Source organism: Triturus cristatus, chromosome 4_2, assembly GCF_964204655.1.
Source record: "Triturus cristatus chromosome 4_2, aTriCri1.1, whole genome shotgun sequence".
In the NCBI taxonomy this organism is placed as follows: Eukaryota; Metazoa; Chordata; class Amphibia; order Caudata; family Salamandridae; genus Triturus; species Triturus cristatus.
Window position 1 is genome coordinate 943,142,810 of NC_140586.1, and position 15,194 is coordinate 943,158,003.

Consider the following 15,194-nt stretch of genomic DNA (forward strand, 5'->3'; position numbering starts at 1 on the left):
CTCCTGGGCTTTGTGCTGAATGTCCCTCGGGCTTCACGTAAACTCACTGCCCTCTTATTATTGCTTGCCAAGCGCCAAATAGCGATACATTGGAAGGAGAAGGCTCCCCCGAAGGCGTCTGGCTGGGTGGGATCAGCGGTATACTGTAGGGAGCAACTGACTGCATACTGGGACCAACTGCCGCAGCGTTCACGACCTGCTGATCTGTGGCAGCCGTTGGTGGAGTGGCTTGCAGGAGCGGAAGTGGAGGGAGATGACTGAGTTGACTGATTAGAAGGCTGTTGATGAGATGCAGACCGGTGATGGCTGTCTTGTGGGGCGCGATAGTGGGGAGGGCGCCGGCCTGGTATGAGCGCCATGTTAGCTGAACCTGCGTATAGCAGAGATGGGAGAATTAGTGTTTGTGTGGCTCGGACGGTGCGAGGTCGCAGGGCAAGGGCAGTTGGGATATTTGCCCTTCGTGTTGGTGGGCTCCTCCCTGACTCTCGCTCAAAGTTGGTATTGTTGGATTGTTCACTAAACTGTTACTATTTGCGTTGTACTCTAATATACGATGTGAAATCGCTCATGCGGCTCGCCGCACTGACAACATGCTGCCTGCCTCCGGGTTGTTGGCTGAATAGCAGTGTACAAATTGATGAGACAATAAAGGTTTTTGAAAATCAAAAAAACAAAAAAAAAAAATGTTGGAATCATTCCCCCACATCATAAATTGTGTGGGGTATGATTCCATGCACTGTAAAGGAGACCCACAGTGCTCCTGGTACCGGTTTTCTAGACCTGGACAGCAAACTATGGCTGCTGCCAACAGAAACACGATTCTGCCCTCCTGCTGCTGAGCCAAGCTCCAGCAGGGGAAGGTAAGACAATAAGTTTCCTGTCACAGGGAGGTGTGACCACCTCTCAGACAGGACTAGGTGTATTGGGACAGGGTAGGGCGATTGCCAGCACCACTAGACTGCTTTGAAGGGCACATTTGGTGCCCTCCTTACATACTTCATTTGAAACCAGTTCAGGGAGCCATTGGCTCCTGCTCTGGCGTGAAACTGGACAGAGGACATGCGAGTATCCTCCCCACTGCAGAGCTCCTCTGAATCGTTCTAACCCCCTCCTTAAGGTACTTAAGAGCCTACCTGTGGGTGCGTCCCTAGATTCGTTGTGGGACAAGATTCAGATCCGAAACTACTTCAGCTTCAACCATCTGGGCACATTGGGCTTTGCTTTGGGAGCCGAGACTGCAACTTGGAAGACTCCTGCTGCTCTTGTTCTTGTCGTCCTGCAAGTCTGCTGCAATGTCTGTGCTCCATACAGGTTCTTCACAGGGCCTGTGGACATCAAAGATACCCAAAATAATCTCCCTTGGAGTGAAGGACTCACTCCCCTGCATCTGCAGGCACTGCAACAAAGCTGACCGGTCTGCAGATCCTGGGCTCCCACGGACTTGTAAAGGCTCAGCAACACAGGTGGTGGTTCTGCAACTCCTGAGGCCTGCACGGTCTTATCACCGAGTTTGAGGCCAGTATCCCTCGTCGGAACGGCTGAAAGAGAACTCCTGTGCACTGCATCGACTTGTCATTGCCAAGGCTTGTGGACTCTCTCCTTAAGAGATCTTTAGGCTCCAAGAAGCTCCAGTCTCAAGCATCTCCTACACCCAAGATATTTGCCTGCACCCCAGCCTTTGCACTGTGTGCCTTCATCCTTTGGTGAGCTGCTTGAGCTCCTCTTGTGCCTCTGGGTCCTCTGGAGGGTCTTCTTTGGCTCCAGTGGGTTCTACTGCTTGCTCAGGACCTGCTCTGACATACCTGCTCATGGGGAGTCATTTGAAACTTGCTGGTACCGACATTATGCAGTCTATGTTAGTGCCCCTGCCAGACACACTGACCCCATCTCGAAATCAGACATGGGACAGCTCGTGAACGGCTCCGGGTCTTCTACAGCATCGCCTGGTCCGCACAGCTGCAACTTCTTGGGCACCGTTAACTCTCCTGTATCTCAGACATCGGCAGGCATTTGTCTTCCGTGTCTCCTGGTCACTCCTGAGTGGCATAGACTCTGCCCCTCTGCTTGCAGGTACCTCTCATCTTGAATCCACCTTTGCGTTCCACCAGACACTTTCACCTACTTCGTGAGCAGCATCTTTTCTGAAGTCCTCCATTGGGGTTTACCGCGGTTTCTGCCGTCACTTCGCACCTATGCACCAGGATTCCCTGGTGTAGGTATCCTGGTTCCTGAGGTATCCACGGGTGGGGTGACTCTCGAAACGTCCATCTACCACTGGGTTTCTTCAGGGTCCACTGTGAAGGGTGCTTTTTCTTTAAAACCGCAACAGCGACTTACCTATTGACTTACATTGAGCATGCAGTCGTGTTCGCACTCTGCACACGACCTCCGTGGGGTTCCTAGATACTAAAAAAGGGTGGTTCCTTGGATCCCCGACTCTGTACTCTGGGTCCATTCTAGACTGATGTGTTGTGTTCTATGTCAAAAGTATTTGTGTGCATTATGTTTATATCTCCAGGAAGCAGCTATTGCAATGTGATAGTGTTAATCATAAATACATAATTTTTATGACTACCCAGTGTGGTTCTATCACTTAACCTATACTATAAGATTAAGGACTGGTAAAACAAGCTGCTTTACACTCCTTCCGGACTAAGCCTGAAGGCGGCTCTCCACAGCTACCACTTCGAGAGTTTTCGAAGGTTGTCAAAGACCACTAAAAATCACCATAAGGGTTGTCTGGATTAGTGCAGGATACTACACTTACACAAGTTAGCACCATATACTAAGCCAGCCTCCTACAACTACTTTTAGGGCACATGTAAAAAATTTCGTTTTAGCCCTCACAAAGTAGCATTAATTCACATAAAAATAACCTGGCCTCTACAAACAGGTGTGATAACAGACTTGTAGGCGAGAGGAAGGCTGGAAAAGGGAAGGAGAGCACTCTGCTCTGGCAAATGCACTCACCACATCCACGTAGTCTCTTCATTCTTACTATCTTGATCAGGGCCAAGCACTTGTTCATTCTCAATGAGGTCATCTTGCAGGTCCTCTGCCGCGATAAGGGGCACACGCATCCAGAACTGAAGGAATAAGGGAGGTAATGTGCGAGGGCAAACATGTAACAGTATACAGCTACAACAAAAATGCTCTAAGCGACTACACTGAATGATCTAATAGCAACCAACATGTCGCAACAAAGAAACATCTACCCATACCCTTGCTACTAGACCACTGCACAACTCCACAGAGGAATCTTAACCGTACTGCACACCTAGGTACTACATCAATAAATCTCTCTTTGGAACTAACACACTGTTTCCTAGCAACCACACCAATCCACTTAACAGTAGAGAAGAACCTCTACTAGACTCTGCCCTCTGCTACTGTGGCATAAACATCCCAAATCATACTTGCCTACTACCTAATTCCGGTCCCTGAAATACCAGCAGGCCTAAACTGCCCTACTACATACCATGGACGAGTGGTGGCCTCCATGAATGTGGTTGATGAGAATCCGAGCCAGATTGCTGTTGTCGCCTTGAGTGATGGAGATCAGGAAAGCAGGAAGTCCGAGGTAAGCAGAGAAGTGCAGTTCCTGAATCAAGGCCTGGAAGAAGGAAACGGAGGAGAGGCTTCTGAGGAAAGGCCCAGCTATAATCAGAGCAGCAGATACTCCATTCACGTGGCACACAAGCAGCAGAGGGGTCAAGTTTCCACATTCAATCGTGATACTGAAGGCGAAACCAATGAAGACAGGATGGCGACAGCAGGTACTTACAAACTTCGAACCAGAATACCAAGAAAGGCTTGGCACTATTTTCTTGAGTAACCTTTTTTTGAAACCATACATGTCAGTATGTATATATGTGTATATATATATATATATATATATATATATATATATATATATACACACACACACACACACACACACACACACACACACACACACACACACTATATGACCTGTGAAGCTAGATGGACAGCTAAAATAATATTAACCATATGCTCAAGAGACTGCATACATTCACGGTCAGTTATTTAAAGTGATGGCTTTAGATGAGTTCTCAAACTGAGTTCTGGGAATTTAACTTTGCGCAGTAATTCCAGATGGCATTTTGGCAGGGTAAAACCATGATGAAGGGCAAATAAATAAGTATTTACCAGCTGCCAGACAGAGTTCACCCATATGGACTGGAAACCGGAGTAAACTAGGAAAACAAAAAATAGTGGCTCCCAAGGATTCATTATATATACGTTTGCTTAACGTATGACTACATGTTCACTATAGCCAATGTACTTTTATTATATGAAAAGACTACGCTTCTCTTTCAATGGCTATTTTTTTCTACAAGGAAACAAAATATGCAATGAATAAATCACTCATCGAGACCATTTCCTGTCGCTGGCACTAGGTCCACCCACGCAAGTGAGGTACCATTTTTCTCAGAAGACTTTGGGGAACGCAGGGTGGGTGGAAATTTGTGGATCAACGCAGATTCGAGAACTTTCCACCGCAGATATGTGGGGAAAATGTGTTTTTTTGGACAATTTTTTAGGTTTGCAAGGGATTCTGGGTAACAGAACCTGGTGGGAGGCAGTCAAGTCACCCCATCCTGGATTCCCCTGGGTGTCTAGTTTTCAAAAACGTATAGGTATGCTAGGTTTCCCAAGGTACCCGCAGAGCTAGGGTTCAAAAACTACAGCTAGACACTTCGCAAAAAAGGGTACATTTTCATTGTGATAATGTGGTGTGTTCACGTTGGGTTTTGAGCCATTTCCTGTCATGGGCACTATGCCTACCCACACAAGTGAGGTACCATTTTTATCGGGAGAGTTAGGGTAATTCAGATTTGCAAAGCAATTATTATTACCTATTGATTTTTGATGCATTTCTGCCTTCCAAATGAAAGACATTGTGTAAAAAAGAAGTCATTGTAAAAAATGACCGATAATTCTCATGCTAATATGAGTATTCCCAATTTAAAAAATGTGCAAATATCTACTGTTTCTAAACTCTATAATTTGTTCCCATTTCAGAAATACATAGGTGTCTTTCATACCGATTTTTCCATGTATAGATTTTCCCACAATAATTGCTATATACCCGGAACATAATAAATACCATTGCAAATTGCTGCTCAGTTTTTGACTCTGGGTTCGTCGGGTTCTTGGTGAACCTACAAGTCCTATATATCCCTACTGCCAGTAAGGTCCAGCGGATGCAACGGTATATTGCCTTCAAAGAGCTGTCATAATTAGAAGAAGTTACAGGTTAAAACGTTGACACAAAAGGCTGGTTTTTTTCAACTAATTTTCAAATTTTTCCTATATTTAACTGTTAGTTTCTATAAAGAAACCTTGATGGATCTACACAAATGACCCCTTGCTGAATTCGGAATTTTGTCTACTTTTCTAAAATGTATAGCTTTCCAGGATCCATTATTACTTCCACACCCATTTCTACCATTAACTGGAAGGAGGTTGAAAGCACAGAAAATAGCAAAAATAGGCTACGTCCCAGAAAAATAACAAAACGGTGTGAAAAATGTTGGGTTTCTGATAAAAGTCTGTGATTCCCTAAAAGCTGGGGAAATGGTGATTTCAGCCCCACAAACCTTTGATAACGTTTTCAGGGAAAATCCAGACGCTTTCATTTGCAGCCTGTATTTCCCATTTTTCCCCAAAAACATAATATGTTGCTGTATTTTGGCTAATTTCTGGGACCCCTCCAGGGGAATCCACAAACCCGGGGTACCTTTAAAATCCCCATGATGTTGGAAGAAAAGGACGCAAATTTGGTGTGGATACCTTATGTGGTCAAAAAGCTACAGGGGCCTAAGCGCGCACTACCCCAAATAGCCCAAAAAAAGGATTAGCACAGGAGGGGAAAGGCCTAGCGGCGAAGGGGTTAAGAAATGACTTTAAAAACAGTGCCCTAGCTGAGTCTATTTGAAATATGGCTAGTCTGTATTCAGTTTCCTAAAATCAGCCCGATGGGTTAGAATGTAAATGTTTCAACCCTAGTGGCACTTCAGCAGCAGTGAGATGTAGCAGTTCTCAAAACTTAATAGTCGTAAGGCGCACAGCCACCAAAACTAATTTTAATGATACTAAATTGTGTTGACTCCAAATCTTCAAAACAATCCTTTTCAGCAAGGAACATCTCTTATTGTGTTTTCAAATATTTTCCAAAAGAGAAGTTTATCTAACATGACGCCGAGTACTTGACATATACCCAATGCATTTTGGGCTATGCAGGTCCTTCATTGGGGGAATATACTCTAAATAAAAAAAATTCAAAAACACATAACGTCCACGAATCAATCAAAATAGAAAACAAGAGCAACAGGCACAGTCAATAGAAATCTACTACTGAACACCAGCGCAATATCTCCACACTGCGATTCAATATCCTCACTTATTGCTTGACAAATGGTCACTAGAACACTTGACCAGTGCTCTTGGATCCCTATGGCTTGATCATGGTTTCTCTCGAAATTAAACAAATCTTGTGGCGCTTTGGTCTCTCGCAGTAGCCGGACGAGGCTTGGTGTGTCGTGTGTGCGCGATACATCTTTCTGGCTCTTTGCATGGTTTTAAGCAGAATTACTCACAGCACGGAATAGTCTTTGGTGATCACGGCAGGTACCTATGATGTCCTTGCTTCACATGGACGAGGCCTTAAGTTCCTTTGGAATGACGAAAGCGCAGGGGTTGCCGGACAAGGATCTTGAATCCGTTGGCACTGAGCGTGGAGCTCAAGCGCGGGAACTTCGCTCGGTGTTGGTGGTAGTATCCTGTTGCTCTTGGTTGTATTTTGACTGATTTGTGGACGGCGTGTGTTTTTATTTACAGTATCCCCTCCGAAGGTCCTGCTGGGCCCAAAATGCATTGGGGATATGTGCAGTACTCTGGGTCATGTTGGATAAACATTTCAATGAACAACGTCTCTTTTAGAAAATATTTGAAAATGGAATAAGAAACAAGGAGGTTCTTGCAGAAAAGGATTATTTTGAAGATTTGGATTCTACAATAGTCAATTTAATTTCATTAAAATAATTTTACAGTAATAAACAACACTTTACATTGGAGAAAAAAAAGCCAGTAAGGCTAATTCAGGTGGCTGTGTGCGTCTCGGGACTATTCTCGAAAGATGTGAATACGCCGAGGAGCGCACCCTTCCAGGGAGTACTTGGAACAAACGATCATTTAAAGTGCTTAAGCAGAATTATCCTATCCTTTACTTCATCAGCAGTTGCATCAGGCCACATCCTAAAATGGCATCCTCCAAGCATATGTGCTGGAAAGTGCGTTTGAAAAGATATTTGAAGAACAAACAAGTTCTATCGCAGCTGAAGCTCGCAGCAGAAGGAGCCAGAATCCCTGCTGCCCGTTGATCCAGACGATGGGGACGAGAATAGAATTTAATGGCATTAAGGATTAGAAGCATTTCTGGCCTTTTGAGACGTCATTTAGGAGATTGTGCAATATACGTGCGTGAAGGACCAGTGGATCAAATATGAATATGGTTGAAATGAGAATTTTATTCCACCAGAATTAAACTTCACTTGGGAAATGAATCTTGTAAGCAACAGTATAAGATGCATAAACATACAGGGTAATATAAACAAACACATGAGCATGGGATGTATTATGCATTCAGTGACGAGCATGCTGATCATGGTATCTCTGCATCCATGCCATCCCTCCATGGCCGGGCATCCAAGCACTCACCGCCTCAGAGTTCCTTCGCACCACCTCATGCTTGGCATCTGGCTGAATCCACGTGGACAGCTTCCCGACGATCAGCGTGTTCCAATCTAGAGAGACAAACACCCAGTCACAAACATCCTCACCAGTGAACCCCCTTAACACGAGTCCGCTCCCTCACAGAGGACTTCACGGAACAAACTAGGGGTGCTCGAACCAGAGGGCAATGGACAGGGCGAGAACACCAACTGAAGGCGCGACACCATCCCTGGAGAGGCGAGCACTGCAATATTGAAATATTAGGACATTGCACCACTGGAACAAACAAGAGTGCAGTAGGTTCACACCCCATGAGGGAAGGAGCTGCAACACTAGGTGTGAAAAGAGGCGCTCAATTCCGAGCAATTACTGCACTGTGAACAGAAGGGCACCCCAACTGGTGTTGGAAGTGGCATGTGGAAGTAAAGGACTTACAAGAAGGCCTGGAATGTGGGCATCTCTCTCTGTGAACGATAGCCACAGAAATAATGGGAAGTGCTCACTGACAATCTATGGGCAATAACAATATGCGTGCTTACTCAGATGAGCTGCGCCTTGCTGGACAGAGCATCTGAACTGCTTGGGGAGGCAGCGCAGTTTAAACAGGGCCATTCATACCAATAATGGACTGTGCTAACTGCGCGGTGCTTTACGTTTGCAGTATTGAGACCGCATCCTCAAATTCCCTCTCTCTTAAATGTCTCTCATACCCACCACAAAGCACTGTTTGTGGTTACTTTAGAATGAATACAATGGTGACTTAGTAGGAGCATGTGCCAGCCTCGGCACCCAGGCTGGATCCGTCATACCCCGTCACATGACCCATTGATTCTTTTGCAAATGCCCACTAATAATGATGTTGAGGTCTGGGCTTTAAGTGGAATGAAAAAACGAGTGTCTCTTAAAGGGGCGTGGCCAATGTAATTAACGGCGTGGCTGAAAAACACGCAAGCTAAAAATCTGTGCTCAGTATAGTGCGTCGCACGACTTGTATTTTGCTGTTTGTCATTGCATCCAGATATGATACAAGTAACATTATACCTACAACAAGGGAGAACTATTGGCTTTGTTAATGGTTGTTAATTGCATAAGATAAATAAGCTGCAACTAGGACTTGTATAGAATATTGAAAAAGCTTCACTTAAAGTCCTGGTGACACCACGACAATATTACAGCTCCGGAGTTTCAAAAAGAGAAGGGAAACCCAGAGAGAAAATGACTCTTTAAAGGATTTCCCTCCCCTACAACGCTCCCCTGGCGAGATGTCAAGCCGTAACTTCTCCACTAGTGAGAAGTGAGCAGCGCACATGCATGTGCTCACCTGGCGTAACGTCATGCCGTAACTTCACTAGTGAAGTGAGCAGCGCACATCCATGTGCTCACCTGGCGTGACGTCATGCCGTAACTTCTCCACTAGTGAGCAGCGCACATGCATGTGCTCACCTGGCGTAACGTCATGCCATAACTTCTCCACTAGTGAAGTGAGCAGCGCACATCCATGTGCTCACTTGGCGTAACGTCATGCCGTAACTTCTCCACTAGTGAGAAGTGAGCAGCACACATCCATGTGCTCACCTGGCGTGACGTCATGCCGTAACTTCTCCACTAGTGAGCAGCGCACAATGCTAATTTCGAATGCATCTATTGCTTAATGTTGCAGAATTGCTTCTTAAAAGTGCAGTAAATGTTATTATCCAAATGAATGCAACTCGATTTATCGACCTCAAAAAGATGAGACTTAACCGAGATTCAAACTTCGTCACTGGCAAGTCACACCAGGAAGAACTTAATTTGCCAGGTTGGCAAGTTCCCAAACAAAAATTAAACATCAACTCTGAAATTATAAGTTGTGTCACTAAAAACGAGCAACTCCTCTATGCCACCATGAATACTTGCGTGGATAAATGTACTAATATTGTTTCTATTTACGGTATTGCATTTTCTTGTACTCTGTACTTGGTTGTAGTAAGATGAATACCATTACTTCAACTGTATGAAAGCTAACAAACTAAAGACAAGCTCCAGAAAATGTCTACTGTTTGAGGCGGCATTGGCTTAGTCGGAAGTGAATTGCTCCTTGAAGAATTCACATCAGATGCTTCCGAAGTTAAGAATAACAAGCTAACGAGGAGGGAGGGGGAGGAGGGAGGACGATAGTGAGAGCAGACAGCAAGGGAGTGGAGGAGCACGATTCACACGCTGGACGGCTTAATGAGCCATGACAGAAAGGCAGATGGTGGCTGCGCGCGTACACGCTCACGCGTAGGCAACCAAAAGCCTGTGGCAGCACTTTGGAAACCCATACACTAAATGACTTTAAGAGCAGCACATGCGCTGCCTCAGCGAGACCTAAAACTACTACATCCCACAGCAAAAGGTTCCAAAACGACACCCTAGCACCCCTGTCCACCCACCAAGAGGAACATTCAATAGTGATGTAAACTGAATCGCTTACCTCTTCCAGACAGTAGCAGGTCAGACCGGGTCTGAGCCCCAGGCCTCCCTCGGGCTGGCTGACAGCTGAATTCCCTCTTGAATCGGGGATGGAAGATGGGCATGCAAAGGAAGTCAAACCTATATTTTAAAGTGAAACAAAAGTTTAAAACAAAAGGCATTGAAGGTTAGATGCAGGCTAGGCCCAAATAGTAAGTTTAAAATTAAAAACATTGGTAATACAAGGGTGGTTTAGCAATGCGAATATGTAAACCTCCAAACATTTAACCGTCACCCTAAGCTATTTTTTCAGTAAGGTCCTACACTTGGTGTCTTTGTACATGAAAGTGAGAATTTCATGTCAATCAATTCAAAGCCACACTGCTTTTCCTTTAAACTCAGCGAACAAGATCAGAAAACATCTATTTTTTTTTTTTACAGCAGCTTAAATATGATTTTCATACTGTCAGTTAAGTTGATAAAGGCATGTGGCAAATGTAATTTATACACCAGGAATGAATTCTGCTGGACTGTCAACTATCACAAATGGTCACTGTACATTTTTATTGAATTTGATTTACACCCCTACTATAAAAATACTAAGTTTAACAAGTTGTTCTATACTGGCAATCAAGTGTCTGCAATGTCTACAGGTATCTTCTTGGATGGCCTCACGACAGGGTAAACCAGTCAGTCAAAAGATAATAAATATAATAAGGAGAGATGATGTCTAAACAACTCTGCAATTTCTGCACAGTCCTATGGATTAAGTGCCTTCCTTTCAGGACACTCAAACCACCATTTTTTGTAAACCCTAAAGACACATGGCACCTTTGCACCGTAACCCATTTTTTATTTCCTCCACCAGCCGAATCCTTGCACTTCTTTTTTTATTGTATAAATGGTCTCAGCTTAAAAAGGCCCTACAATTAAAATGATCAGGGCTACATTTTTCTCATTACTTAGAGAATACAAAACCGCCACATTTGCTAAATGTCCTAGCTCCTATTGTTCCAAGAAGAATATAAGTACCCATTAAAATGTAAGGTAAATTCCTCCTTTGAAACACATGTATTGCCTCCTTGTAGAGTCTCACTTCACTTTTTGAGAACATAAAATACATCAAAGATTCACACCCACCTTGGGAGATGCAACACATCAGGTGTCATTATATGCAGATGACCTGCTGGTGTACGTGAGGGATATAGAGAATATCCCAACCCAGCTGGCCCTCATATTGCGAGACTTTGCAGCTGTCTCGGGGCTTCGGGTAAATGCTAGCAAATCCTGCCTGTATGCGTTTGAAGGGGGAAGGCAAGATCCGGGATACACTCAACGGAACACGAGTGGTGTGGAAAGAAGATACCTTCAGATGCTTAGGTGTACAGATATACCATCAACCGCAGGATATCTTGGACGGGAATGTGGGTCGAGCAGTTACGGCTCTCAAGTCGCAGATGCGCTTCTGGGGTACGCTGCCGCTGACAGTCACGGACAGGGTGGCATTGGCCAAAATGGTGATCCTTCCCAGGCTACTGTACTACTTGGCCAACCTGCCAATATACATACAAGCGGCCTTTTTTACTGCATTCTCTAAGTTGCTCAGCGATTTCATCTGGGGGAGTAGCCGTCACAGGCTGTCACTGACGAAATTATACCTGCCCACGGATCGGGGGGGGGTGGGGGGGGGGGGGCTAGCGGCGCCCTGCTTCGAGCATTACTACTTGGCAGCGCAGCTGCAGTGGATAGCCCGCTGGTTTGCAGACAGAGGTCAGGACGACATGGCGAGTGTGCTGCCCCCATACTCTATGGAGCGGCTTCTCACGCTCTTCCATCCAGCGGGTCAAGCACGCGACACCACTCCTCCTAAAGGTGGTGTACAAATGTTATCGCAGAAGTTTATTTATTACTAGAACTCTGATACCATATGCACCTACGTTACCATTAGAGGGCTCCCCCAGCGGGGTGCGGACACTTACTCCTTTGGCCTTGGAGTGTTGGAAGGATGCAGACATACAGACTCTAGGAGATCTGTACCGGGAAGGCTCGTTGGCACCGTATGACTCGTTGGTGGAGGAGGGGGGCTGCCGCCAGGACAATTCCTTGTGCACCGCTCTTTAGTTGCAACGCTGACGGCTAGATGGGGGGGACATGTCCACAGAACCAAAGCAACATCTCACCATACAGTACCTCCACGTTATGGGACGAGGTAGGCACCTGGTACGTTGGTTTGCAGGGTCTTTATGCACGCATGCAGCGGTCACATTAGAACCACTCCGACACAAGTGGGAGACAGACCTAGGGAAGCCATTAGAAGATAAGGAGTGGGAAAGGGTATTGAAGGGCCCAGTGCGCATCCCTAGGAATAGGAGGCTCCGACAGATCCAGTTGTTCATCATACACAGGGCATACCTTACACCGGAGGCCATCAACAGGTACTTTCACCGTATGGACGCAGTGTGCCCCAGATGTATGGAACCTGGTGTGGGGCTGATCCACATGCTATGGAGCTGCCAGAGGATATACACTTATTGGAGCAGGATAAACGAGCTGCTACATACAAGTACTGGCCGTAGCTTGCCCTTTGAACGGGAGGTATACCTACTAAACCAATTTCGTAGAACACCGGCCATGAAGGTGACATCCTGGTTCCTAGACCTGGGAATAGCGGTTGCCAAACGGTTGCTCACCAAAAGGTGGAAGGCGCAGGAACCACCCCATGTACAGGCATGGCGACACTATCTATGCCTGGGCAAGGGCAGAAGGACTGCCATTAGAAGGGAGGAAACGCTGGGCCTAAGAAAGGAGCCAATAGCCGCTCGATGGGAAGGTCTGCTCCAGGCACTCCAGGGGGTTGAGGAGCATATGCGGGGACAATCTGAGGGGAGAGGCATGGGTCCAGGGTAAGCACTGGAGTTTGCAAACGGGCGTGCCTGCGCTGTTTCATGTGTTATGTTTAAAGTCCCCTGCATGTATTGATTTGCATCAATAGTAATGGGGGGGGGGGGGATGTGTATCGCTATAAGGGGATAACAAGCCATCTATTATGCTGGACGAGGTGTATGGAGAAGGCAAAATGAGGGGGAAAGGGGACGCCACCACTAGCGCCGGGCTGAGTTGGGATCGTTGGGGATTAACTGTCCTATTTTACTATGTCTGTTTGGCAGTCCATATGGTACCAACAGAAGGACTTCACCACTGAACTTTCGGCACTAAGCAGTTCCCGAACAGGGACATATTCGACAACCAGAAATGAAAGCTATTTTTTATGCTTAATCAGGCGCTGCGGCTGTGTCTAGGACGGGTGCAGGGTCCACCATGCACGTGGCGAGAACTTGTGTTTAATTTGTCTAGTCACCATGTATGGAGAGTGCACAAGCAATGATGTCTTTCAAGTATCTGTAATTCTTTGAATGTTAAATAAAAAGATTCACATCCACCTAAAGTGCAAGTGCAAAGGTCAGTCTTATCTTAGTTTCCACTACATTTCTTGGTATATGTTTGGACTGGTAAGGTGCCCAAGCTGAACATAACAGTCCTCTCTTAGCTTCATGGTGGATTAGATATATCTGGAAGTTTTCTAGTTTACAGTGGTTAAAGTCCAGATATAAAGACTTCAAGCTTCCTTCACTTGCTGTATTTTAATCAAAACAAGCTCAGTTATCCAACAATTTTGCTAAATACCTTTAATGCTGGTTTTATTTATTGCGGAGTCAACCAAAACTGGATTTCTGCGTGAGCGCCACACGCTGAAACCATTTACCTTCTTTGCCACCCTTATTTAATATGTCTAGAGCTGAATTTTAGTAGGCAATCTCTGCCAAGTTAGTCCACAGACTTGCCCAAAGGAGAAAAAACTTTAGATGTACAAGTTATTTGATATTATGTACCCCCAGTTCAAATCTCAGTGCTGCCATTGGGGTACCAGGGTCAAGCAGTAACCTTAGAAACCTTAGAAAGTGGTGTTCAATCTTTGGAAGACTGACTTGTCGATACTCCACAATGCGGATTCGTAAAGAACAGACACTACTGCTTTGGACCTATATATTTTAAGGACAGGCTTTAATAGGGAGGCTTCAATATTCTTCTTACATTGCAGGAATAAATTTGCCTTCTGTGCTATGATGGTTGCATTTTTCTCTATTTGCCATGACTGTCATTTTTTGGTCGTAGCAAATACCCAAATATTCGGAGGTGGCTTGCTGGACGACAGGAGTTGTAAAGGCTTTTCTCAATTTCCTCCTTGTGTTCATGAACTTAGTTTTGAAAACATTAAGTCATACGTTCTTTGTTGTTACTCGTACAGCGTAGTCTGCAAACAAATGCTTTGCCATTGTCTCTCCTCCCAGTGTTGAAACAACTGCTTCCAGTTTCAAAGAAAAGCTACCCATTTCATTAATATTCAGTTTAAAAATACTTTAGACAACCAAGTCTATCAAAGTTCAAAAGTGCCAGCTAACATTTAAATAATGGTCAGAACCTCTTTTTTACAGTAATGTAAACAATTAGACAAAGACATTAAATCTTCTAGCGGGCTCCGTCAATGATGGTACCGTTAATAATTAAAATACGTTTTGGTAAACCGCTTGTAACAAAGTGCTCTCTGGTTAAAATGACACCGCAATATATACAAACAAAAAAAATACAAAATGTACAAATCTTCAACATTTACCCATGTGCAAGCTTGAAGGTTCTGTCCAGACTACTTGGATAAAAACCAATACTATAAAAAGCGAAAATGTATTTCTGTGTGGGGGTTAACGTTGGGGCTGCAGGAATTTGAGGGTGCAACCTTTTCTTCTTGTACTTCTGGATTATTTCTTAGTCGCTTATCTGTATTCTCTAGGAATTTTACAGGTTTAGTGATAACTTGCGCCCGAGCACTGTTCCGTAGAAAGCGAACGGCAGATGCTAATGTCAGTAGCCATTCCTTAATCTACAGATGCCGAAGCGGTATTCGGCGATCTTCAAAGTAGTATGGCGCATATGAATAGCAAGTGGGT

At 45.0% G+C, this 15,194-nt stretch overlaps 1 protein-coding gene across 2 annotated transcripts in view; it reads right to left on the reverse strand.

Annotated features, from left to right (window-relative positions):
* Window positions 1–15,194, reverse strand: part of LOC146839017 (protein arginine N-methyltransferase 5-like) — a 162,385-nt gene that overhangs the window by 117,039 nt on the left and 30,152 nt on the right. For both annotated transcript variants that reach the window (XM_085603051.1, XM_085603052.1), the window contains 4 exons: window positions 10,214–10,332; window positions 7,744–7,829; window positions 3,479–3,613; window positions 2,971–3,086 (listed from right to left, as the gene is read on the reverse strand). In XM_085603051.1, the coding sequence (XP_085459177.1) occupies window positions 2,971–3,086; window positions 3,479–3,613; window positions 7,744–7,829; window positions 10,214–10,332 (456 nt within the window). The remainder of the gene's footprint in view (window positions 1–2,970; window positions 3,087–3,478; window positions 3,614–7,743; window positions 7,830–10,213; window positions 10,333–15,194) is intronic.